General features: G+C 41.9%; 1 protein-coding gene across 1 annotated transcript in view; it reads left to right on the top strand.

The window, feature by feature from the left end:
• The window catches only part of LOC127418548 (zinc finger protein 616-like), a 137,096-nt gene that overhangs the window by 29,115 nt on the left and 82,852 nt on the right, over positions 1–25,129 (top strand). The window contains exon 3 of the mRNA XM_051659125.1: positions 4,159–4,366. Within this exon, the coding sequence (XP_051515085.1) occupies positions 4,159–4,366 (208 nt within the window). The remainder of the gene's footprint in view (positions 1–4,158; positions 4,367–25,129) is intronic.

Below are 25,129 nucleotides of genomic sequence, written 5' to 3'. Positions count from 1 at the left end.
ATGCCGTGGAGAGTAGCGTGAAGCCTCCACGCACGCTACGTCTCCATGGTTACACGCTCAACAAGCCACGTGATAAGATGCGCGGATTGACCGTCTCAGACGCGGAGGCAACTGAGATTCGTCCTCCGCCACCCGGATTGAGTCACTACGCCACCACGAGGACTTAGAGCGCATTGGGAATTGGGCATTCCAAATTGGGGAGAAAAAATGAATCATGTCAAAATGCAAATTAGAATTAATCGAAAAAATCTGGAAAACTGTGCAGCCCTACTTTAAAGTTTAGATTCTCAAGTCAAATTTATTTGTATAGTGCTTTTCACAACAGATGTCGTTTCAAAGCAGCAGTACAGGGAATGAATATAATGCCAGTTATATTAGTTATTAATGTTAGAACTATTAGTGGTTTAAATGAGTAAACTAAGCAAGTGTTGTGGGTCAGTGATTAAACAAAATGATTTTGTATTAAGTGTTAAATCCTTGAAGTCTTCCTGAATTAACTGAGGAAATACATGTAGATGCATTGTCCTTTGATTTTGGACGATGAAGACTTTTGTTGGCGGTTGATTAATTTTCTATATAGTTCATTTTAGTGACATTAATTAATGAGAACGTTGTGGCAACCTGTTAACACAGTGGTTCTCAAACTTTATCAGTGTGAGGCCCCCCCTTGTGTATGGTACATCCCTTTGTGGCCCCCAGGGGACCAAATACGCCCCCTACCAGGGAAATGCACGATGCAAGGTAATCTCAAACGTACAATTAGAAATAAATCACAAAACATATTAAAAAATGAACTGTACAACTTGGAACATCAGTTCAACATCACTATAAATGTGCGCACACAGCTTGTTGTAGTGAGAAGACAAGGTAAGAGTGTCTTTCCTTGCAGAGCTTGTCCATTCTGGGTGTTATGTGTGACAGGCAGACACTGACCAATCATCCTCCACATTAAATTGTACCCTGTATTTTTTCATCATGGTTGAGAAAGACGTCTCACAAATTTATGTGGTTAAGAAATGCAACATTAGTCTTTTGTTAATATTTATAGGCTAATTGTAGTAGGGTTGGAATGGTTCTCTGTAAAAAACCGAACGGTTCGCCACCCACAGCTCGGTAAGCATTGGCATCGTGATTCACCTCAAGTTTATTGACGCATCTGGAGCGCAAGGTTAGGCGAATAAAACAAAGCGTCAAATAGACATGCACAGTTACAACCTCCACTAATGCGCCTAATTGGATCTGTAGATGGATACGCTCCACCTGTGTTTCACGTGGGTCAGCTTGATGACATCACCGTTCTGCAAGCGTTGTGTGTTGTTCAAAATCGCAAGCGCCAATTGGAGAAAACGAGCTGCTGATAGAGAAGCCCTCTGCATATTTCAAGTCTCCCGTCTGGGAATATTTTCTTTTTGCAGTCAATTACAACAGCGGTGGTCAAAAAAGTTGACAAAACAGGCACTGCTTGCAGACATCGCTCTACGCGAGTGCTGTATACTGGTAATACATCGATATAAGATGAATCATGTACGCCGATATCACCCGGAGAAAGATACACAGAGCCGAAAGTGAGCCGAAACTGCACACACTCCCTTCCGTTTTTAAGCAGGCACTCAGTGTTAGTTCAGACATACATGAAACAATAACTAAAATGCTTGTGGTGTTCATTGCCATGAAGTTATGTTGCCATACTCCGTTGATGAAGATGTGGGACTTCAGCGTATGATTAAAACAGTGACGTGCACAGACCTTAGCAGGGACGGGTGCGGAAGGATAAAAAAGGGCACTGATTTTTTATTTATTTTTATGAGTTTTCTTTGGTTTTTTAGTATTTAACCATTTTCTTGTATGTATTTTCTTGTATCCATTTTTCCTTAATCACAAATAATTGCCTATTCTGTTATATTTCTCACAAAAAGCACCATAGTAATACACTTATTTATTTTCAGACATGGTCTGTGATAACCCAATGTTTTTTTTACATGTGTCATAGTAAACCGTGGTATTTTTTAAAGTACCTTGGAGTACCATGACAGTATCATGAAATATGAACGTGATCAACCATTCAGTAACATGGCATTACGTGGTGCGAAGGCGCAGGGTCCTTGAATAACGTATAGCATGCGAGTAAGGGCAGCTGGTGGAGTTTCTGGTGCCCCCCCTTGGGTATGATGGCACCCCCTGGGGAGTTGGTGCCCTGCACAGACTGTGTAATATGCGTATAGGGAGCTGTGGTAGCCTAATGGTATTTTTCTGAAAATGATAAGTATAATGGCTTATTAGTTTCAACAAAACCTAACTGGCTTTGGTTGAACCAGGCAGCTCCTTCAGTTTATGTCAATATTCTGTAAAAGACTGGAGTCTGGGTAGCTCAGCGAGTATTGACGCTGACTACCACCCCTGGAGTCGTGAGTTCGAATCCAGGGCGTGCTGAGTGACTCCAGCCAGGTCTCCTAAGCAACCAAATTGGCCCGGTTGCTAGGGAGGGTAGAGTCACATGGGGTAACCTCCTCGTGGTTGTGATTAGTGGTTCTCGCTCTCAATGGGGCGTGTGGTAAGTTGTGCATGGATCGTGGAGAGTAGCATGAGCCTCCACATGCTGTGAATCTCCGCGGTGTCATGCACAACGAGTCACGTGATAAGATGCGCGGATTGACGGTCTCAGAAGCGGAGGCAACTGAGACTTGTCCTCCACCACCCGGATTGAGGTGAGTAATAGCACCACCACGAGGACCTAGTAAGTAGTGGGAATTGGGCATTCCAAATTGGCCAAATTCTATAAAAGACTAATTTAATTTATATCACAGAAAGCGACCACTCCCATTATAATGAATAAATCTGTCTACACTAGAGGTACGCGATGTCGAAAAACGAGTGTTATTCTTTTGATGAACTGACACAATACATGGAGTGGACTTTTTATCTGGCCTGTTACTCATCTGAGGTAACGGCACTTCGGTGCTCTGGGGCGAATTCAAAACGGCATTTTTTGCTTCCTTGAATGGCACTGCTGTGGGAGGGGACGCCACTCGAAAGCATGTTCAAAACGAAAGTGAGAAAATCAATCTTTTCTAGGAGGGCCTTTCCACAAGGCTGTTAGTGAAGGGTACATTCATATAGTAATGCCATGTTTCCTTCAGAGTACCCACTTCAGAGGCTTTGCAGTTCGGAGTTCGGATTGGAATCCGCCCCCAATCGCGCACTCTTAAAGGCACCTCCGCTTAATTTTGTTCAATACGTCCGTGATTTACAAAGAAATCTCATAATAACACATTATTAGTGTTATTGTGAGATTATGACGAAATTTCAATTTAATTATAAAAATGTCTCTCCTTTTTCTGGACGACCAAAAGCACACCTTTAGATTTGTGAACGAAAGGGGCACGTCAGTGGATTAAAACACTCGAGCCACAACATCCTGGACCCTTCTCGTATCCATATTAATAGCAAAGTTCCTTTTATAGTGATGTACAGCTTTCGAATGTTGAATATATGTTGAGTCTCAAATGTTAAGTTAAAAGTAAAATGAGGGGGTGTAAATGCTTCAATAGACAGTTCACATGGTATTACACTTGCACTGATTCCTACTACTCCAGACTCAAGCTTCATAATAACAGCGAAATACCACATTGTTTTTATTCCGTACAGTTGTATGTAGAGTAGCAGTATTCACAGATAGCAGTGGTATTCGGTAGGGTTGCAACGGTATGAGATTTTCACGGTACGATAACCGTCTCAGAAAATATCGCGGTTTCACGGTATCATGGTATACGGTATTACACAATTATTATTATCAGTTACAATGACCTTTAAAGGAGTGAAAACAGAAGTTTTTTTTTTTTTTTTTTTTTTTGGTTGAACAAATGCTTTATTATAATTGAAACTTGAAACCATTTTTTTTAATGGAAGTATGTGTAAAAAAAAAAAAAAGTCTCCCTTTTAAAAATAAATAGAATAAATAAGAAAGCTAACAGAATTATAATAATAAACCGAATTATAAACATGAGAAAAAATACAGTATATCCTGTTTTACAGACATACAGTGTGATTAATATGATTAAAATATGACTAACAGATCTGCTCTTGTGTTTAATCATACAATAATAATTTTTGAGTTTGATGAATGTCAGTCCATTTTAATGATGATGTTTTTGTGTTCAGATGTTCATCATGAGAGAGCAGGTGGATGTGATTCATGCTGGAGAACAGCAGATGCTGCAGACACCAGTGCAGATGTGTTCAGTGAAGCTGCTGGACTGCAGGAACATGATGAAGATGGAAGGAGAAATCAAACTAGAGGATCAACAGAGTGATGAAGATGAAACCACTGTAGAGGAAGAACAGAGTGATGATGATTTTATTCCTTCAGGTATGTTTATATCGTTATACATATGCTTATTTAGCTGGAACAAACATGACGATAGAACAGTTCATCCACAGACAACAGTTATGCTGAATTATACTTTTTGTTATGAAGGCTAAGATTTAATTTTAATCAGAATCAGAATGAGCTTTATTGCCAAGTATGTTTACACACACAAGGAATTTGTCTTGGTTTACAGAAGCTTCCATTGCACAAACAATACAACATGATAATAAAACATAAAACTAAGAGAACACACAGTGTGTGTGTGTGTGTATGTGTGTATATATATATATATATATATATATATATATATATATATATACACACAGTTGTGCTCAAAAGTTTGCATACCCTTGGAGAATTGGTAATACATGTACCATTTTTAAAGAAAACATGAGTGAGCAGGCAAAACACATTTCTTTATTTCTTATGGGATTCATATTCAACTGTAGGTTATAACAGAATGGCACAATCATAAAACAAAACATGGCAACAAAGAAAAAAATTAAATGACCCCTGTTCAAAAGTCTGCATACCCTTAGTTCTTAATACTGTGTATTGCCCCCTTTAGCATCAATGACAGCGTGCAGTCTTTTGTAATAGTTGTCTATGAGGCCCCAAATTCTTGCAGGTGGTATAGCTGCCCATTCGTCTTGGCAAAATGCCTCCAGGTCATGCAAAGTGTTTGGTCGTCTTGCATGAACCGCACGTTTGAGATCTCCCCAGAGTGGCTCGATGATATTAAGGTCAGGAGACTGTGAGGGCCACTCCAGAACCTTCACCTTTTTCTGCTGTAACTACTGGAGGGTCAACTTGGCCTTGTGTTTAGGGTCATTGTCGTGCTGGAAAGTCCAAGAGCGTCCCATGCGCAGCTTTCATGCAGAAGAATGCAAATTGTCTGCCAGTATTTTCTGATAACATGCTGCATTCATCTTGCCATTAATTTTCACAAGATGCCCCATGCCTTTAGAGCTCACACACCCCCAAAACATCAGTGAGACACCACCATGCTTCACAGTGGGGATGGTATTCTTTTCACTATAGGCCTTGTTGACCTCTCTCCAAACATAGCGCTTATGGTTGTGACCATAAAGCTCTATTTTGGTCTCGTCACTCCAAATTACAGTGTGCCAGAAGCTGTGAGGCGTGTCAAGGTGTTGTTGGGCATATTGTAACCGGGCTTTTTTGTGGCATTGGCACAGTAAAGGCTTCTTTCTGGCAACTCGACCATGCAGCTCATTTTTGTTCAAGTATCGTCGTATTGTGCTCCTTGAAACAACCACACCGTCTTTTTCCAGAGCAGCCTGCATTTCTCCTGAGGTTACCTGTGGGTTTTTCTTTGTATCCCGAACAATTCTTCTGGCAGTTGTGGCTGAAATCTTTCTTGGTCTACCTGACCTTGGCTTGGTATCAAGAGATCCCCGAATTTTCCACTTCTTAATAAGTGATTGAACAGTACTGACTGGCATTTTCAAGGCTTTGGATATCTTTTTATATCCTTTTCCATCTTTATAAAGTTCCATTACCTTGTTACGCAGGTCTTTTGACAGTTCTTTTCTGCTCCCCATGGCTCAGTATCTAGCCTGCTCAGTGCATCCATGTGAGAGCTAACAAACTCATTGACTATTTATACACAGACACTAACTGCAATTTAAAAAGCCACAGGTGTGGGAAATTAACCTTTAATTGCCATTTAAACCTGTGTGTGTCACCTTGTGTGTCTGTAACAAGGCCAAACATTCAAGGGTGTGTAAACTTTTGATCAGGGCCATTTGGGTGATTTCTGTTATCATTATGATTTAAAAAGGAGCCAAACAACTATGTGATGATAAATGGCTTCATATGATCACTATCCTTAAATAAAAGATTTTTTGCATGATCAGTCATATTTTCAAAATCAATGCCAAAATTTCACAATTTCTGCCAGGGTATGCAAACTTTTGAGCACACTGTGTGTGTGTGTGTGTGTGTGTGTGTGTGTGTGTGTGTGTGTGTGTGTGTATATATATATATATATATATATATATATATATATTTGTAGATAGATATGAATAAACAATAAGACAAAAAACAACATTTTCAAATACAAATATGTTATATACAGATATACAGTTATGTGCAAGGGAAATTCAATGCAAAACAAATCCTATTGTTATCAAGTGTTTTTGTCTTGTTTTCCATTTAAAATTGTCTAAAAATCCTTAAAGCAAGATACATTTACTTGAGAAGCAACATATAAGATATTTATACTGCTATAAATGTTTCTTAAATATAAGTGTATTTTTCACTTGGTTATACTTGTGCGAGTGCAGTAAAGACAAAATATACGTATATTTTACGTTGTTTTAAAGGAGTTTTTATATTGGAAAACAAACACAAACAAATCAAAAACGTATTTTGTTGCAGTGTATAATGGGGCGAAGACTACCCTCTCACCTTTTTGTTCACTTCAGTCCATCTTTAACTCACAAAAAAACAAACTCTCTCTTATTAATAAAGCTGTATATTGCCATACATATATTTCTTCACGATAAGAAATGCACAGTGACACATACAGTTGAAGTCAGAAGTTTACACACACTTAGGTTGAAGTCATTCAAATAAATTTTTTTTAACCACTCCACAGATTTAATATTAGCAAACTATAGTTTTGACAAGTCGTTTTGGACATCTACTTTGTGCATGACAAGTAATTTTTCCAACAATTGTTTACAGACAGATTGTTTCACTTTTAATTGACTATATCACAATTCCAGTGGGTCAGAAGTTTACATACACTAAGTTAACTGTGCCTTTAATCAGCTTGGAAAATTCCAGAAAATTATTTCAAGCCTTTAGACAATTAGCTTCTGATAGGAGGTGTACAGAATTGGAGGTGTACCTGTGGATGTATTTTAAGGCCTACCTTCAAACTCAGTGCCTCTTTGCTTGACATCATGGGAAAATCAAAAGAAATCAGCCAAGGATCAAATATTTTTGGACCTCCACAAGTCTGGTTCATCATTGGGAGCAATTTACAAATGCCTGAAGGTACCACGTTCATCTGTACAAACAATAGTAAGCAAGTATAAACACCATGGGACCACGCAGCCATCATACCGCTCAGGATGGAGACGCATTCTTTCTCCTAGAGAGAGTCTGATGAAACAAAAATTGAACTGTTTGACCATAATGACCATCGTTATGTTTGGAGGAAAAAGGGTGAGGCTTGCAAGCCGAAGAACACCATCCCAACCATGAAGCATGGGGGTGGCGGCATCATGTTGTTGGGGTGCTTTGCTGCAGGAGGGACTGGTGCACTTCACAAAATAGATGGCTGTGGCAGCAGGGGCATGATCAAGCGTCCATCCGGAGAGAGAGAAAGCGGTAAGGGCGCTTGCACCTGAGCTAGATTATGTTTAACACCTGTCTCTAATTCCAGTGAGCATGGGGAGAGCGGCATATAAACCACGCCACCAGCAGCAGAGAGAGAGAGAGACTGGTACAAGGAAGGCCACGGTACTACAGAAGCTGTTATGTTTATTCTATTGTGTTTGTGAAGCTGAAGTGTTTAAGTAACTCCGTGCTTGTGAAACTGATGAAAACTCGTACCTGAATCTGGAAACCCCGCTTCCCTGTGTTCTCCTTCCCTTCTGCTGTGAAGGTCTGTGTTACACTGGTGCCGAAACCCGGTAATTAAAAACTGAAGTACGCCCCATGGAGTCCTCCCAGGTGGCTGAGATCCTCCAGTCCCTCGCCAGTATGCATCAATCCAACCAGCAATCACTGCTTGAGCTACGCCAAGACCAGGAACGGCGCTTCTTTGAGATCCTACGGGCTCAAGCAGAGGACCGGCTCGCGATCCGGAGCCTCCTCGGCCAGGAGAAAGAGAGCACCATAACCCCGGACCACTGCAGCCAACTGCCTCCCCCACACTCCTGAAGATGGGAGCCAACGATGATGCTGAGGCTTTCCTCGACTTATTTGAGATAACCGCGGAAATCTGGGGCTGGCCGCGTGATCAGTGGGCGGCCAGTTCCTCCCATTGCTGTCCGGGGAAGCTCAGCTTGCCGCCCAACAGTTGCCGGCGACTAATCTTCTGGCCTATGAAGACCTGAAAAAGTCTATCCTGCAGCGGGTGGGTCATAGCCCGGAACAGTATCACCAGCTGTTCCGGACCTTGAAGCTGGGGAAGACTGACTGCCTGTTTGATTTTTCCCAACGGCTCTGAGACGCATGCTGGAAAAGGCTGCTGGCGGGGAATCGTGACGTCGCGGGAGTTGTCGACCAGGTGGTACTGGAGCAGCTAATCCATCGACTGCCAAGAGGAACAGCGGAGTGGGTCCAGTGCCACCGCCCGGCATCGCTAAAGGAAGCCGTTCGTCTGGCGGAGGACCATTTGGCTGCGTACCAGAGGGCGGAAGAGCCCTCCCACTCTCTCTCCCCCTCCCCTATGTTTTCCTCGATCTCTTCCCCCTCCCCTTCTCTCTCTCACTCTGCTCTCTCTCCAGAGCATTGGTGGACACAGGTTGTAATCAAACCACTATCCACCAATGCTTGGTTCATTGCAAGGCTTTGGGCACAGCTAAAACAGTGAGGGTGAAGTGTGTGCATGGGGATATTCACAACTACCCTGTGGTGACTCTTGTTATTAAATTTCGGGGAACAAAACATAGAGTGGAGGCCGCGGTTAGTTCCCGCCTCACCCATCCACTGATTTTGGGGACTAATTGGTTTAGAAATGTATTAAAGGGAATATGTGCAGATTGGTCCTGCACTAAAGCCACGAGATGTGTGATGCTCTGGCAGGGGAGGCGGAGCCAGGGCCATCTTCGTCTGCTCCACGTCAGGATTTCCAGAAGGGGATTTCCCTTTGGAGCAGTCGTGAGACGAAACCCTCAAGCACGCCTTTGACCAAGTGAGAGTGATCGATGGTCAACAACTCCAGCCGGGTGTCGCCCTTTCATATCCTTTCTTCACAATTATAAACAAGCGGTTGTATAGAGTGACGCAGGACGCTCAAACAAAGGAAGATACAACCCAGCTCTTAATACCACAGAGCCGTTAGGAAATGGTGTTCCAGGCGGCTCATTATAATCCCATGGCGGGTCATCTAGGGGAAAGGAAAACACTGAACCGCCTAATAGCCTGTTTTTATTGGCCGGGCATTGGTGGCAATGTCCACAGGTGGTGTGCGGCATGCTGCGACTGCCAGCTGGTGAATCCACCGGCCACCCCAAAAGTGCCATTGCGCCCCCTTCCGTTGATCGAGGTCCCCTTTGAAAGAATTGGAATGGACCTCATCGGGCCATTAGAGCGGTCTGCACGCGGACATCACTTTGTATTGGTCCTAGTGGACTATGCAATGCGATATCCAGAAGCAGTGCCTCTGCGCAACATCTCAGCACGCAGTGTTGCGGAGGCACTCTTCAAAATAATCTCCCGGGTGGGGATTCCGAAAGAAATCCTCACCGATCAAGGCACAACCTTTATGTCACGAACACTATGCGAGCTTTACGAATTATTGGGCATTAAATCAATCCGCACCAGCATCTATCATCCACAAACAGATGGCCTGGTGGAGCAATTTAATAAAACCCTTAAAAATATGATTCGTAAGTTCGTTCACGGGGATGCTAGAAATTGGGACAAATGGCTCGATCCCCTGTTATTTGCAGTACGAGAGGTCCCGCAAGCCTCCACGGGGTTTTCCCCATTCAAGCTACTATACGGGCGGCGCCCGCGCGGTGTGCTTGATGTTATGCGCGAAGCTTGGGAGGAGAGACCTTCAAACAGTAAGAATGAAATTCAATAAGTTCTTGATCTTAGAGCAAAACTCCACACCTTGGGGCAACTAACACAGGAGAATTTGCTCCAAGCTCAAGAACGACAGCACCGACTGTATAACAGGGGAACTCGGCTGCGGGAATTTGCACCGGGAGATAAGGTACTCGTATTCCCACATCGAGCTCCAAATTACTCGCCAAGTGGCAAGGACCTTTTGAGGTCACACGACGAGTGGGGATCTCGATTATGAGGTAAAGCGAACCAATAGAGGGGGCGCACGTCAAATATACCACCTCAATCTCCTGAAATTGTGAAGCGAGGTGGTCCTCGTGACGTTGGCTACGGTAGTCCCGGAGAGGGCGGAGCTCGGGCCGGTGGTGAATAAAAAACACAATCATTTCACCCCAGTCACTTGCAGAGACCACCTCTCACCGTACCAACTTGCAGAGGTTGCCAAGTTGCAGAAGGAGATTGCAGACGTGTTTTCCCCTCTACCGGGTCACACGAACCTCATACAGCACAACATCGAGACCGAGCCGGGGGTGGTGATACGTAGCCATCCCTACCGATTGCCTGAGCACAAAAAGAAAATTGTCCAGGAAGAATTGGATGCTATGCTCGATATGGGGGTAATAAAGGAATCCCACAGCGATTGGTCCAGCCCAGTTGTTCTAGTTCCTAAAAGCGACGGGTCTGTACGATTCTGTGTGGATTATAGAAAAGTCAATGCGGTGTCTAAATCTGACGCATACCTAATGCCTCGCATTGATGAGTTGCTCGATCGGTTGGCACTGCTCGATTTTATTCTACACTGGATTTGTCCAAGGGTTATTGGCAGATCCCCTTGACACCAATTTCCCATGAAAAAACAGCTTTCTCCACACTGTTCAGATTACACCAATTTGTGATGCTTCCGTTTGGAGCCCCGGCTACATTTCAGCGTCTCATGGACCGAATCATCAGACCGCATACGGTTTATGCCGCTGCATACTTTGATGACATCATCATTTACAGCAATGATTGGCAGCGGCACATGCAACATCTGAGGGCAGTTCTGAGATCGCTGCGACGGGCCGGACTCACAGCAAACCCCAAGAAGTGCGCGATTGGGTGGGTGGAGGTACGGTATCTGGGGTTACACTTGGGCCATGGGCAGGTGCGTCCCCAAATTGACAAGACTGCGGCGATTGCGGCCTGCCCGAGGCCCAAGACCAGTTCCTGGGGCTGGTGGGCTATTATAGGAGATTCGTGCCTAATTATTTGGATGTCACCAGCCCGCTGACTGATCTCACTAAAAAGGGAGCTCCAGACCCAGTCCAGTGGACGGAACAGTGTCAACAGGAATTTATGCAAGTGAAAACCGCACTTTGCGGGGGGCTGCTTTTACATTCACCCGATTTCTCTCTCCCTTTTGTCTTGCAGATGGACGGTTCAGACAGAGGGCTGGGGGCTATACTCTCGCAGGTGGTGGAGGGGGAGGAGCGCCTGATGCTATACATTAGCCATAAGCTCTCGTTGAGAGAGACTAGGTACAGCACCGTGGAAAAGGAGTGTCTCACCATCAAGTGGGCGGTCCTCACTCTCCAATACTACCTGTTGTGGCGGGCCTACACCCTCTGCTGACCCCAAGCATACCTTCAAAGTTGTGGCAAAATGGCTTAAGGACAACAAAGTCAAGGTATTGGAGTGGCCATCACAAAGCCCTGACCTCAGTCCGATAGAACATTTGTGGACAGAACTGAAAAGGTGTGTGCGAGCAAGGAGGCCTACAAACCTGACTCAGTTACACCAATTCTGTCTGGAGGAATGGGCCAAAATTCCAGCAACTTATTGTGAGACGCTTGTGGAAGGCTACCCAAAACATTTGACCAAAGTTAAACAATTTAAAGGCAATGCTACCAAATACTAACAAAGTGTATGTAAACTTCTGACCCACTGTTGATGTGATGAAAGATATAAAATCTGAAATAAATCATTCTCTCTACTATTATTCTGACATTTCACATTCTTAAAATAAAGTAGTGATCCTAACTGACTTAAGACAAGGATTGTTTTCTACAATAAAATATTTGGCTAAGGTATATGTAAACTTCTGTCTTCAATTGTATATTATGATTCAGTAAGTCACGAGCCATCACATTATAATCTAGCTGCATTAAGCTTGCGCGCTCGAGGGATGAGCATCCCCGTGACAGAGTGTGCATCAGCCAGGTGCAGTTTCAATCTCTCCCCCCTTGATCGGGACACTTCACGCAACTCATAGAAGAGGCGCTGACTGCACAGAGAAATGGCAGTTTTGGAGTTTGTAGTTATTTACATGACCGGCTTCCTAATTATTTGAACTTTAATAAAGCTATAATGGATTAAATATAACCGCATTAAAGATGTAACGCTGGGTGTTTCCTTTAAAGAGCTTCAGCTCCGGGGCCTGGGTAGCTCAGCGAGTTTTGATGCTGACTACCACCCCTGGAGTTGCGAGTTCGAATCCAGGGTGTGCTGAGTGACTCCAGCCAGGTCTCCTAAGCAACCAAATTGGCACGGTTGCTAGGGAGGGTAGAGTCACATGGGGTAACCTCCTCGTGGTCACGATTATGTGGTTCTCGCTCTCAGTGGGGCGCATGGAAAGTTGTGCGTGAATCGCGGAGAGTAGCATGAGCCTCCACATGCTGTGAGTCTCCGCGGTGTCGTGCACAGCAAGTCATGTGATAAGATGCGCGGTTTGACAGTCTCAGAAGCGGAGGCAGCAGAGACTTGGCCTCCGCCACCCGGATTGAGGTGAGTAACCGCGCCACCACGAGGACCTACTAAGTAGTGGGAATTGGGCATTCCAAAATTGGGGAGAAAAGGGGATAAAATAAAAAATAAAAAACTTATTCCACAACGAGAGTGCTTCTGTATTTACTTTTGTATTTTTGTATAATTTCCTCATACTTTACGATCTACATCACCTGAAGCTGTTTGGAAAGTTTAGAGTGCATCTAGACTGTGATCGGTGTAATTCTTCTTCTTAGTCAGGTGCAAACTGCAGCGCTCCTCTCACTCGCCATCATTAGAGTTTAATGTCATCTCATGTTAAGTTAAATGAGATCAAACGACTATTCGGCAACGAAAATTTTTATCGACAATTTTCTATTGTCGAGTTTTTCGATAATGTCGACTAATCGTTTCAGCCCTTGAGCTCAATGAGCAAGCATTGTTACTGCATTCCTCACATGCTCATTGGGGGCCTATTTATTTTTTTCTCCCCTTTTCTCCCCAATTTGGAATGCCCAATTCCCAATGTGCTCTAAGTCCTTGTGGTGGCGCAGTGACTCGCCTCAATCCGGGTGGCGGAGGATGAATCTCAGTTGCCTCTGTGTCTGAGACCGTCAATCCGCGCATCTTATCGCGTGGCTTGCTGAATGCATTACCGCGGAGATATAGCGTGTGTGGAGGCTTCACGCTATTCTCCACGGCATCCACGCACAACTCACCACGTGCCCCGCTGAGAGCAAGAACCACATTATAGCGACCACGAGGAGGTTACCCCATGTGACTCTACCCTCCCTAGCAACTTGGCCAATTTGATTGCTTAGGAGACCTGGTTAGAGTCACTCAGCACGCCCTGGATTCGAACTCGTGACTCCAGGGGTGGTAATCAACGCAATGAGGACTTTATGACATCACAGCAACATTTTCTGTTTCAGCCTTACTTTCTGAATAGCTTTGACCAAAGAAACAGAGGTAAACAATAAACCCACTGCTTCAATAGTATAAATATTTATGTTCTACCATTATATTGGGTTCAATTTCATTTCTTTTTTTTAACATTTATCTCTCTTGAATTGATTTTTGTTGATTTATTGTGTTCATTTTAGAGCTGATGGAAGTGAAAGAGGAACATCAAGAGCTGAATGAAGTGGAGGAGGAACATCATGATTTCATAACTGGAGAAAAATCTTTGAGTTGCTCTCAGTGTGGAAAATGTTTCAAAGATAAAAGAAACCTTACAAAGCACACAATGATTCATACTGGAGAGAAGCATTACACGTGCCATCTGTGTGGAAAGAGTTTCTCACGTAAAGATGGTCTTACTGTGCACACAAGAATTCACACTGGAGAGAAGCCTTACACGTGCCAACAGTGTGGAAAAGGTTTCAGACGTAAAGATCACCTTAATCTGCACACAAGAGTACACGCAATAAAGAAGCCTTACACGTGCGATCAGTGTGGAGAAGTTTTCAAATGTAAAGAACAATGTATTCTGCACATAAGAATTCACACAAAGAAGTCTTACACGTGCCAATTGTGTGGAAAAGATTTTGCATGTAAAGAAAGTCTTAATGTGCACACAATAATTCACACTGGAGAGAACCCTCACACTTGCCATCAGTGTGGAAAAGGTTTCAAAGACAAAGGAACCCTTTATAAGCACACAAGGATTCATACTGGAGAGAAGCTTTACATGTGCCACCTGTGTGGAAAGCGTTTTGCACGTAAAGATAGTCTTACTGTGCATACAAGAGTTCACACTGGAGAGAAGCCTTACACATGCCAAGAGTGTGGAAAAAGTTTCAAACGTAAAGATCACCTTAATATGCACACAAGATTTCACTCAAGAAAGAAGTTTTATACCTGCCATCAGTGTGGAAAAAGTTTTATAGATAAAAGAAACCTTACTAAGCACACAAGGATTCATACTGGAGAAAAGCCTTACACATGTCACCTGTGTGGAAAGAGTTTTGCACGTAAAGATAGTCTTTCTGTGCATAGAGGAGTTCACACAGGAGAGAAGCCTTACACATGCAAACAGTGTGGAAAAGGTTTCAAACGTAAAGAACAATGTATTGTGCACACAAGAATTCACACAATGAAGACTTGCACATGCCAACTGTGTGGAAAAGATTTTGCATGTGAACGTAGTCTCAAATATCATCTCCAATGTCACTCTGGAGAAAGGCCTTTTAAATGTGATAAATGTGATAAAACATTTGTTGTAGAATCAGTCTTGAAACAGCATCTGAAAACTCACACAAATGAGAAGCCTTTCAAGTGTTCTTTTTGTGAAAAGAGTTTTGCACATCCTTCCTATTTTAAACGGCACCAGAAAATACATTACGGTGCCGGGGTGAATAAGTGCTCTGAATGTGGGAGGACCTTTACTACAGCCGGCCACTTGAAAGAGCACCAAAGAATCCATACTGCCGAGAAACCTTTTATGTGCTCATACTGTGGAAAGACATTCAGTAGGTCACATAGCCTGAAAAAACACGAGAGAATTCACACCGGAGAGAAACCATACAAGTGCTCACACTGTGGAAAGAGTTTCACTCTGTCACAAAACATGAAAGTACACGAGAGAATCCATACTGGAGAAAAACCATACCACTGCTCTTCATGCGGAAAAGGTTTCAACCGATCAGGTCATCTACAGCAACATGTCAAAAATAATTGCCCAAGTAGTCACAGTGACCAAGAATCATCTTCAGGTCCAACGATATCAAGCAAATAGTTTGAAATTCAGATAAACCCAAAGACGGAATTTCTCCCAAAAGGGCAGCATCATCTAAAACAGGGGTTTCCAAACTATTTCTACTGGGGATCAGATGCAAAAAAATCTGTTTTAAATAAAAGAATGACACTACATATTTATGTTTAGAAAAAATGCTCTCATAAACATAAAAAATGCCCCTGAAAATTAAGTCCAGTGGCAGTTATTGGCACCTGTATGGAAAAGTTAATGTCTGACAATGCAGTAGCCAAGGCAAGGTTTGTAAAATGTTTATACAAAATATTATACTGGGAAAGAGCGTGTTACTTTCAATGCACTTGGATTTTATGTTTTATTTTTTAAACTCCATTCAGTGTCACTGCAAAGCACGAGCAGCTATAATACAATAGAATAAAATTATATTCCTGCAATGATGTGATTCAGAGAATTACTCTATTTACACTATTGAGCCAAATATTGTCCACTCTCAGGTGAAGTAAATAACATTGATCATCTCCTAACAAGGGCACATGACAAGGTCTGGGTAGATTAGATGGTGAGCGAACAATCAGTTCTCGTAGTCAATGTGTTAAATGCAGGAGGAATGGGCAGGAGTAAAGACCTGAGCAACTTTGACAAGGGCCAAATGTTATGACTTCAGCATCTCTGAAACGGCAAGGCTTGTGGGGTGCTTCCAGTCAGCAGTGGTGAGTATCTATCGACAGTGGTCTGAGGAGGGAGAAACCACAAACCGGCGCTAGGGTGTTGGGCGCCCAAGGCTCATCGATGCGTGAGGGCAAAAAAGGCTATCCCGTCTGGTCCGAACTGACAGAAGGTCTACTGTGGCACAAGTCACTGAAAATGTTATTGATGGTTACAGGAGGACACACAGTGCATCACACTCTGCTGCATATGGGGCTTCGTAGCCGAAGACCGGTCAGGCTGCCCATGATGACCCCTGTCCACCATTGTAAGTGCCTACAATGGGCATGCGAGCATCGGAACTGGACCTTGGAGCAATGGAAGAAGGTCGCCTTGTCCGATGAGTCCCGTTTTCTTTTACATCACATGGACGGCCGTGTACGCATGTACCGTTTAGCTGGTGAAGTGATGGCACCAGGATGCACTGTGGGAAGACGACAAGCCGGTGGAGGGAGTGTGATGCTCTGGGCAATGTTCTGCTGGGAAACCCTGGGTCTGGCCATTCATGTGGACATCAATTTGACATGTGCCACCTACCTAAACATTGTTGCAGACCAGGTACACCCCTTCAAGGCAATGGTATTCCCTGATGGCAGTGGCCTCTTTCAGCAGGATAATGCGCCCTGCCACACTGCACACATTGTTCAAGAATGTATTGAGGAACATGATGAAGAGTTCAAGGTGTTGACTTGGCCTCCAAATTCCCCAGATCTCAATCCGATTGAGTATCTGTGGGATGTGCTAATGTCTTGGTGCCAGATACCACAGGACACCTTCAGGGGTCTTGTAGAGTCCATGCCTCTGTGAGTCATTACAGGGAGAGTTGCACGAGTGTTTTGAGAATCACACAAACAAAATCGGTATTGTTAAGGGGCAATTCCTGACGTGATATTTGCAGCGAAATTGTGAAATTTATCTTCACATACAGTATAAAATGTTCATTGCCAGTGTATCGAACCATTTGTATGTATAATCATAACATCCTGCAGATACAGTCCAGACATTAGAAAATGTCCTGTTTAGATCGGGAAATGAACTTGGGTTACGGATGTTATAATAATGGACAAGTTTTTGGGAGACCACTCTCTGTAAAAACTGCAGAAATAATACTAGCCACACGATGAAGAGGGGTCGGCACTCGTAAGAGCATGTAATATTTTATTCACTTTTCACTTTAATGTGGGAAAAATTAGAGTAACAATTGTCAAAAGCAGCACTTACGGTAAGTAGCCTACATGTTTAGGGAAATCTCTTTTAAATCTGAAAATGACCTCTGAGACATTGGTATGATCTCCTTTATTGGAGCATTATGGATTGAACTAATATTGAAATTACAATATGGCCTTGCATAAGTAATAAAAGATTACTGAACAGCGCTTAAAACAGTCTGACAGTCTGCTTCAGTCAGCAATGCACGAGCTAGTGGCGTCATCTAGTAGCTGTGTGCGAGAAAACACTGAGCAGTGCATCCAGTGTTTATCATAATACAATTCAAATCACGAAGCTTGTCAAAATGATTCCTTCCCAAATATTGCCTATAGATTTAATTACTTCTGCGCATCGTTTGGGTGGTTTTGTGCTGATCAACAATAGCCATGTGATTGTTAAAAATGATTGGTAACACTTAACAATAAGGTTCTATTTGTTAACATTAGTTAATGCATTAGGTATCATAAAATAACAATTAACAATATCTTTACAGCATTTATTCTTCTTTGTTAATATTGGTTAAGAAATATACAATTCACGTTAATTCACGTTAGTTCCTAGTGCACTAACTAATGTTAACATATATAACATTTGATAAAAAAAAATAATATGTTGAAATTAACATTAACCAAGATTAATAAATACTATAGAAGTACTTTTAATTGTTAGTTCATGTTAATATCTGTTATAACAATGTTGATAACTGTAATAACAATGTTGATAACTGTATTAACAATGTTGATAACTGATGATCAGTTGTCGTGAAAAACTAGTTTGGAAATGGCATTAATGAAAAATGTAGTGTCACATGACAGAATTTACATCACATTTGTCCTTACAACAAACAGCATAACAGAGATGAACACTTGGACTGAGGAGACAAGTGTTCCTTAAATTCTTTAAAAGACATTACGCTTATTCTTGACGGACGTTTTCTCAGACTTTTTATGGACTGCGCGTTCCCGAGCCGGTAAAGATTACAGCGTCTTATAGCCTGTAAGCCTATTTAAGATTGTTTAAGTTCCCAGAGTGTCTGAAGTGGATGTTGGCCAACGAGAATACCCGCTGCTTTTTTTATTGTATAGCAACAACAGAAAAACACAAAGAGAAATACAATTCAGGGCCTAGGGGATTAAACAAAAGTGCCAAAATAATAAAAAATACAGATAAAAAGACATAACAGGCATAAGAGAAAAGGGATATATAATTAACTTAAATGAAGAAAAAGAAATCATAACCATAATCATAAAGTGTACAGATGCAGATAAAGTCATAAATAACAGAGCTATATGGGGTCATATTATACCAAAAGTTATATAATGTCAGAAATTCATTCACACATTCCAAGTTTGGATGTTTGTGAGTTTTAATGTAAATTTCAACATCATCTTGAAAAAAAAACAACTGCAAATAACGCTGACTGTTATGAATTGACTAATGCAATGCTTCTCAAACATTTTATGCTATTGAGTGTTTATTTACTCATGTAAAAGAAAAAGAAATGAGCGCTTTATTTTTGTTTTGTTTTGTTGTTAGAAAAATTAGAAAAGAAAACTAGCCACAATTTTGTGATTTGAAAAAAGTGAAGAGGAGTGTTGATGTGTTGTTCGGACACCGCAGCCCCGTGTTTCACAACATATTTTCAGCAGGGACAAATAAAGTTACTGTAAATACGGATTGCCCATATTCAGGGGCGGATCTACCGGGGTGGCATTTAAGAAAAAGCATTGCCACGCCAGCATAAGTTTCCAAATATATTACATATAAATGTAAGTATATTATCGTTGATTTTGACGTCGTGTAGGGGTTTATTCATGTCAAACTGCCTAAACTCTTACCGAACTCACAAATGACTACAGACCCATTGATTGTTTACAGCAGCGGCCAATCCCGTGATTGTTTACAGCAGCGGCCAATCCCGTGATTGTTTACAGCAGTGGCCAATCACAGCATCGACCAATTGTCTACCTGCTATTGCAGCGCGTGTACAGTGTTTGGGCTCTTGCGGGTTGATGAGCTTATTTCCTCAACAACAATGACCACATGGACAAATGCGTGGAAAAAAAGAGGTAAAAGATGAATTTCTCACTTGTTTCCAAGTATTCACTGAATGATTATTAGATACATCGCTGACAGTTATGGGTTGAGATGGGTGAGACATGTCCACACCACTTTTTGAAATTGTTTTCGTCAGGTATGTGTATAACCCAGATGAAACATCTCCAGTTCTTGAGTAGGCGTTTCTGTTTCATCTGTGTGTGTTTTGACTGGCGATCCAGCACTGGAATGTGTTATTTTGAATGTTATGTGATAAGTGTTCATTACGGCTATTATCAGTGCCATTTAGTGTCAAAAGTTTTGCCGCAGCTCGTGCTCTTTTCCATGTCTCCCATTGTGATGGCCTTCTCGACCGTATTGTAGAGTGTGTGTGTGTGTGTGTGTGTTTGTGTATATTGTCTTTTTCTCTTTCCCTCTCTCTTAAACGCACTCAGGTGTGCAGTAACCAGGTGAGCTGATTGTTGATGGGGTGCACCGGTGCTCAGTGTGTTTCCTCCCTATATAAACTGAGTGTTTTATGGCAGGGTTGTGTGATGGGAGACGGGTGTTCATGAGCTGTGTCATCTCGTTCATGGGTGCATTCCGGGTTCCCGCTGCGGAGAGTTCGTGGTTGTCGCTGTCTGAATTTCGAAGTTCGCTGTTCATATACAGAACTGTCAATAAATGTGTCTGTTTCTGCTACTCTCGTCTCCCCGCATCTTTTATTGCATTCTATTTTTAAAGTGTAACACCCATCCACAGATGTACAGATGCAATCTTGGTTTATTACAATAAAAAGTTATATTTGGGCGAATTAGAATCCAAAATCTCTAAAAACTAAAGGCAAAAAGTAACCACTAGACCAATCAGTCATAGACCAAAGTGCTGATCTATGTATTCATCTACTGACTAACAAAATCCCAAGACTGATAGTGTCAGATGTAGAGATGAAATAACCATATTTTGCGAAATATTTATTTGGGTGCTTCAATCAGTCATTAAGAATGACTGTTGATCAAAACAAATAATTTAAAAGAATCTTTTACTCTTCGTGAGGTTTGCAGCACTGCTGCCCACAGTACAATTTTCTGTACAGTTTATTTTTATGTAGACCTAGATTTGTGTTACTCTTCGCTTTTAAATGGATTATTCCAGCTGTTACAAAGGTGATAGGCCTTCAGGACTTTATTAGCAGAACAGCATGGGATATGCATGCACTCTCCATCCATGGGTACACTTAACAATGGTGGTGACGTTTAGTCCAGATTGCCGGTAGGAACATTTAGAATTTGTTGATGTGTTTAATAGACAATGTCTTAGTGCTCTGGAGATTATTTTGTATTATGCAAAAATAGAATTCTTTTAATGTTGGCAAATCAGGATCAATGTGGTTCCTGTGGAAATGCAGTTGTATCACAAATTCATGGACATTTATAATTTAATAGTGACTCCTATTAATGAACTAGTACTTGTTGCAAAGAAGCGTGGTACCTTAGTCCATTAGAACTACGCATGGGTGCTTGCTTTAATGTTGCCACCCCTCATAGTCTGCATGCCACCCCATAAAAAATGTCTAGATCCGCCCCGTCCATATTTTTAATTGAAGAGTGTAATATAAGATTACAGACTCACTAATGTCACCCTGTATTTTGCCAAGTATTCCAATCAGTTTCTTCAAATAATCCAAGATACAGATGAGCTAGTTCTCCAGTTCTGCATGGTCTTCTGATATTTCCTACTATTGCAGTTTTGTGAAATTAAACAGTAAGCTGGCCAATTTCAATACATTACCTCAGTACTCTCTCCATTGTACACACATGTGGGGACATCTGGGAAAGCTACACAATTTGCGATATGCACAAAGGTCTCAAAGTAGGTGGCGCTCTAGGTCACACCTACTGATGACGTGGACCAATGGCAGTAAGGTGTTTGGCAGCCGATACAACATTTTCATGAAAGTTTGCACTGGCGAGCCATTTCGAACCATTGAAACGAACTCAGAAACACTTTTATTTTCGCCAGATTTTGTGAAATGACATCACACCCGTTCATTCTAACGTACATCTGAGGTGTGTAGGGGACGTTCTCTCTCACATGTAGCATTGGGAAGTCTAATTTGTTTTAGTGAAGCGGTTAATTTGGACAACTCATGTAGATGAACCATATTAAAACCCTTATTTCGCTTTGGGGTCAAAAATAACCCCTTTTTAACTTTGCTTCTTTAAAAAAACATGGTTTCCTTCATCTCAGTGGCATGAGGTTTGGTGACTTTTCCTACATTTTTTATCTATACACACACACAAAGTTGGGCTGGATTCTGGTGGTGTGACAAAAAAAAACTCACAAATTTGACCCCACAAAGGAAATGATTGGGTGAGATGATTAAATTGAGCATTTTTTTTATTTGTCTAATAAATCAGCCACAATGCAGAACAAACATGCACAGAAACGAAGGGGTGATACTATAACAAATCCACAATACGTAAAGCACATGCTCACACACAAGAATAAATAGGTGAAACTAAAACAGAGAGCATTTTTAATAGAATTTGTCATACAATATAAGCCACAGCGCAGATCATACACAGAAATTAAGGGGTTAGACCATAATACTTAGCACACACCAAGCATGCTCACACACATGCACGCACACACATACACACACACAGATGAAAGGCTGAGTTTGAGACAGTTGACCTACACTATATTGCCAAAAGTATTCGCTCACCCATCCAAATAATTGAATTCAGGTGTTCCAATCACTTCCATGGCCACAGGTGTATAAAATGAAGCACCTAGGCATGCAGACTGCTTCTACAAACATTTGTGAAAGAATGGGCCGCTCTCAGGAGCTCAGTGAATTCCAGCGTGGTACTGTGATAGGATGCCACCTGTGCAACAAGTCCAGTCGTGAAATTTCCTCGCTACTAAATATTCCACAGTCAACTGTCAGTGGTATTATAACAAAGTGGAAGCGATTGGGAATAACAGCAACTCAGCCACGAAGTGGTAGGCCACGTAAAATGACAGAGCGGGGTCAGCGGATGCTGAGGCGCATAGTGCGCAGAGGTCGCCAACTTTCTGCAGAGTCAATCGCTACAGACCTCCAAAGTTCATGTGGCCTTCAGATTAGCTCAAGAACAGTGCGTAGAGAGCTTCATGGAATGGGTTTCCATGGCCGAGCAGCTGCATCCAAGCCATACATCACCAAGTGCAATGCAAAGCGTCGGATGCAGTGGTGTAAAGCACGCCGCCACTGGACTCTAGAGCAGTGGAGATGCGTTCTCTGGAGTGACGAATCACGCTTCTCCATCTGGCAATCTGATGGACGAGTCTGGGTTTGGCGGTTGCCAGGAGAACGGTACTTGTCTGACTGCATTGTGCCAACTGGGAAGTTTGGTGGAGGGGGGATTATGGTGTGGGGTTGTTTTTCAGGAGCTGGGCTTGGCCCCTTAGTTCCAGTGAAAGGAACTCTGAATGCTTCAGCATACCAAGAGATTTTGGACAATTCCATGCTCCCAACTTTGTGGGAACAGTTTGGGGATGGCCCCTTCCTGTTCCAACATGACTGCGCACCAGTGCACAAAGCAAGGTCCATAAAGACATGGATGAGCGAGTTTGGTGTGGAAGAACTTGACTGGCCTGCACAGAGTCCTGACCTCAACCCGATAGAGCACCTTTGGGATGAATTAGAGCGAAGACTGCGAGCCAGGCCTTCTCGTCCAACATCAGTGTCTGACCTCACAAATGCGCTTCTGGAAGAATGGTCAAAAATTCCCATAAACACACTCCTAAACCTTGTGGAAAGCCTTCCCAGAAGAGTTGAAGCTGTTATAGCTGCAAAGGGTGGGCCGACGTCATATTAAACCCTATGGATTAAGAATGGGATGTCACTTAAGTTCATATGTGTCTAAAGGCAGATGAGTGAATACTTTTGGCAATATAGTGTATTTCAAAATGTTTATTCTAAGTCTTATATTTGTACAAAAAATTAATTATCACTGTTCATTTCTGTTTATTGCTGTTGGTTTTATTGACATTTTTATTCATTTACTCTATTGAGTAATTGAATTGAAATGTTTTAAATAAATGGTGGGTAACAAAAATCTTACTTTAAGTCTTCTCTTTGTAACACCATGGTTTGTAATCATATTGCTGCATCATTGCAAAAACTAACACCGCAACACTGACCCCCCTCACCATTCTGAACAGCACTGTGGCAGCAGTGGAGTCATTCAGGTTCCTGGGCACTACCATCTCACAGGACCTGAAGTGGGAGACACACATTGACTCCATTGTGAAAAAGTCCCAGCAGAGGTTGTACTTCCTTCACCAGCTGAGGAAGTTCAACCTGCCACAGGTGCTGCTGATACAGTTCTACTCAGCGGTCATTGAGTCTGTCCTCTGCACTTCAATAACTGTCTGGTTTGGTTCAGCTACGAAATCAGACATCAGAAGACTACAAAGGACAGTTCGGACTGCTGAGAGGATTATTGGTTGCCCCCTGCCCCCTCTTCAAGAACTATACACTTCCAGAATGAGGAAAATGGCTGGTAAAATCACTCTGGACCCCACTCACCCTGCCCATTACCTTTTTGAACTGTTGACGTCTGGCCGATGTTTCAGAGCTCTGAGCACCAGAACCGTCAGACACAGGAACAGTTTTTTCCCTCAGGCTATCCATCTCATGAACAGTTAAAACTGCCCCTTTGAGCAGTAATTAATGTGCAATACACAGTTTAGTCTGTTTATATTTATCCAACACATCCAACATCTTCTGCCATTTCATTCCCTTGCACTGTATATATCAGTGTGTATATGTATATATATATATTTGTCTTGTGTATTTCAATATATACATTTAAATTTTCTATTCGCTTTTTATTTTTATGAGAGAATTGGTGAAATCCTCAAACACAATTGTGCTCTTGTGCAAGATACTGAACCTCTAGTGGCTCCAGCTACTGTACAAAACAACATGTTGATTTTAAACCATTTTTGGGAAGTTCTATGAATCATTTTTCTGAGAAAATAAAATAAGTAAAACTATACATTCATTTTGTTTTTGTTAACTTGATAAATGTAACAGGAATCATGAACTTACACTGAACAATATATTATATTTTACAGCATTTATTAATATTTAATGTTTATAAATATACAATTGTTTGTTAATGTTAGCTCGTAATGCAACTAATATTAACTTTTACAATGTTTAATTAAAAAAATGTACAAAATGAACATTGACCTAGCTTAAGTGTTGTAAATGCATTGTTCATTGTTAGGTCATGTTAACACATTGTTTCAAATGAACATTTATATTATATTATTTCTACTTAATTTAATTTTCTCAAAAGAAAATAATTGATTTCCCTAAGAAGTGCACTTGAAGTTGCACTTGTGCATTTACATAAGCAGGATCCAACTTTACCAAAGAGAACACTAATCACACTAATGATGAAACAGCTAATTACAGTAGAACATCATGGATATTTTGTGTTGTGCACATGAATTCAAATTAAGTAGAGCTGGTATGTTTTTAAATGTGTATGTTTCTGAGTAGAAGCTATTTATTTTCATCC

The sequence above is a fragment of the Myxocyprinus asiaticus genome, chromosome 28, assembly GCF_019703515.2.
Source record: "Myxocyprinus asiaticus isolate MX2 ecotype Aquarium Trade chromosome 28, UBuf_Myxa_2, whole genome shotgun sequence".
Taxonomy (NCBI): Eukaryota; Metazoa; Chordata; class Actinopteri; order Cypriniformes; family Catostomidae; genus Myxocyprinus; species Myxocyprinus asiaticus.
This window is presented reverse-complemented; position numbering and strand designations above follow the sequence as displayed.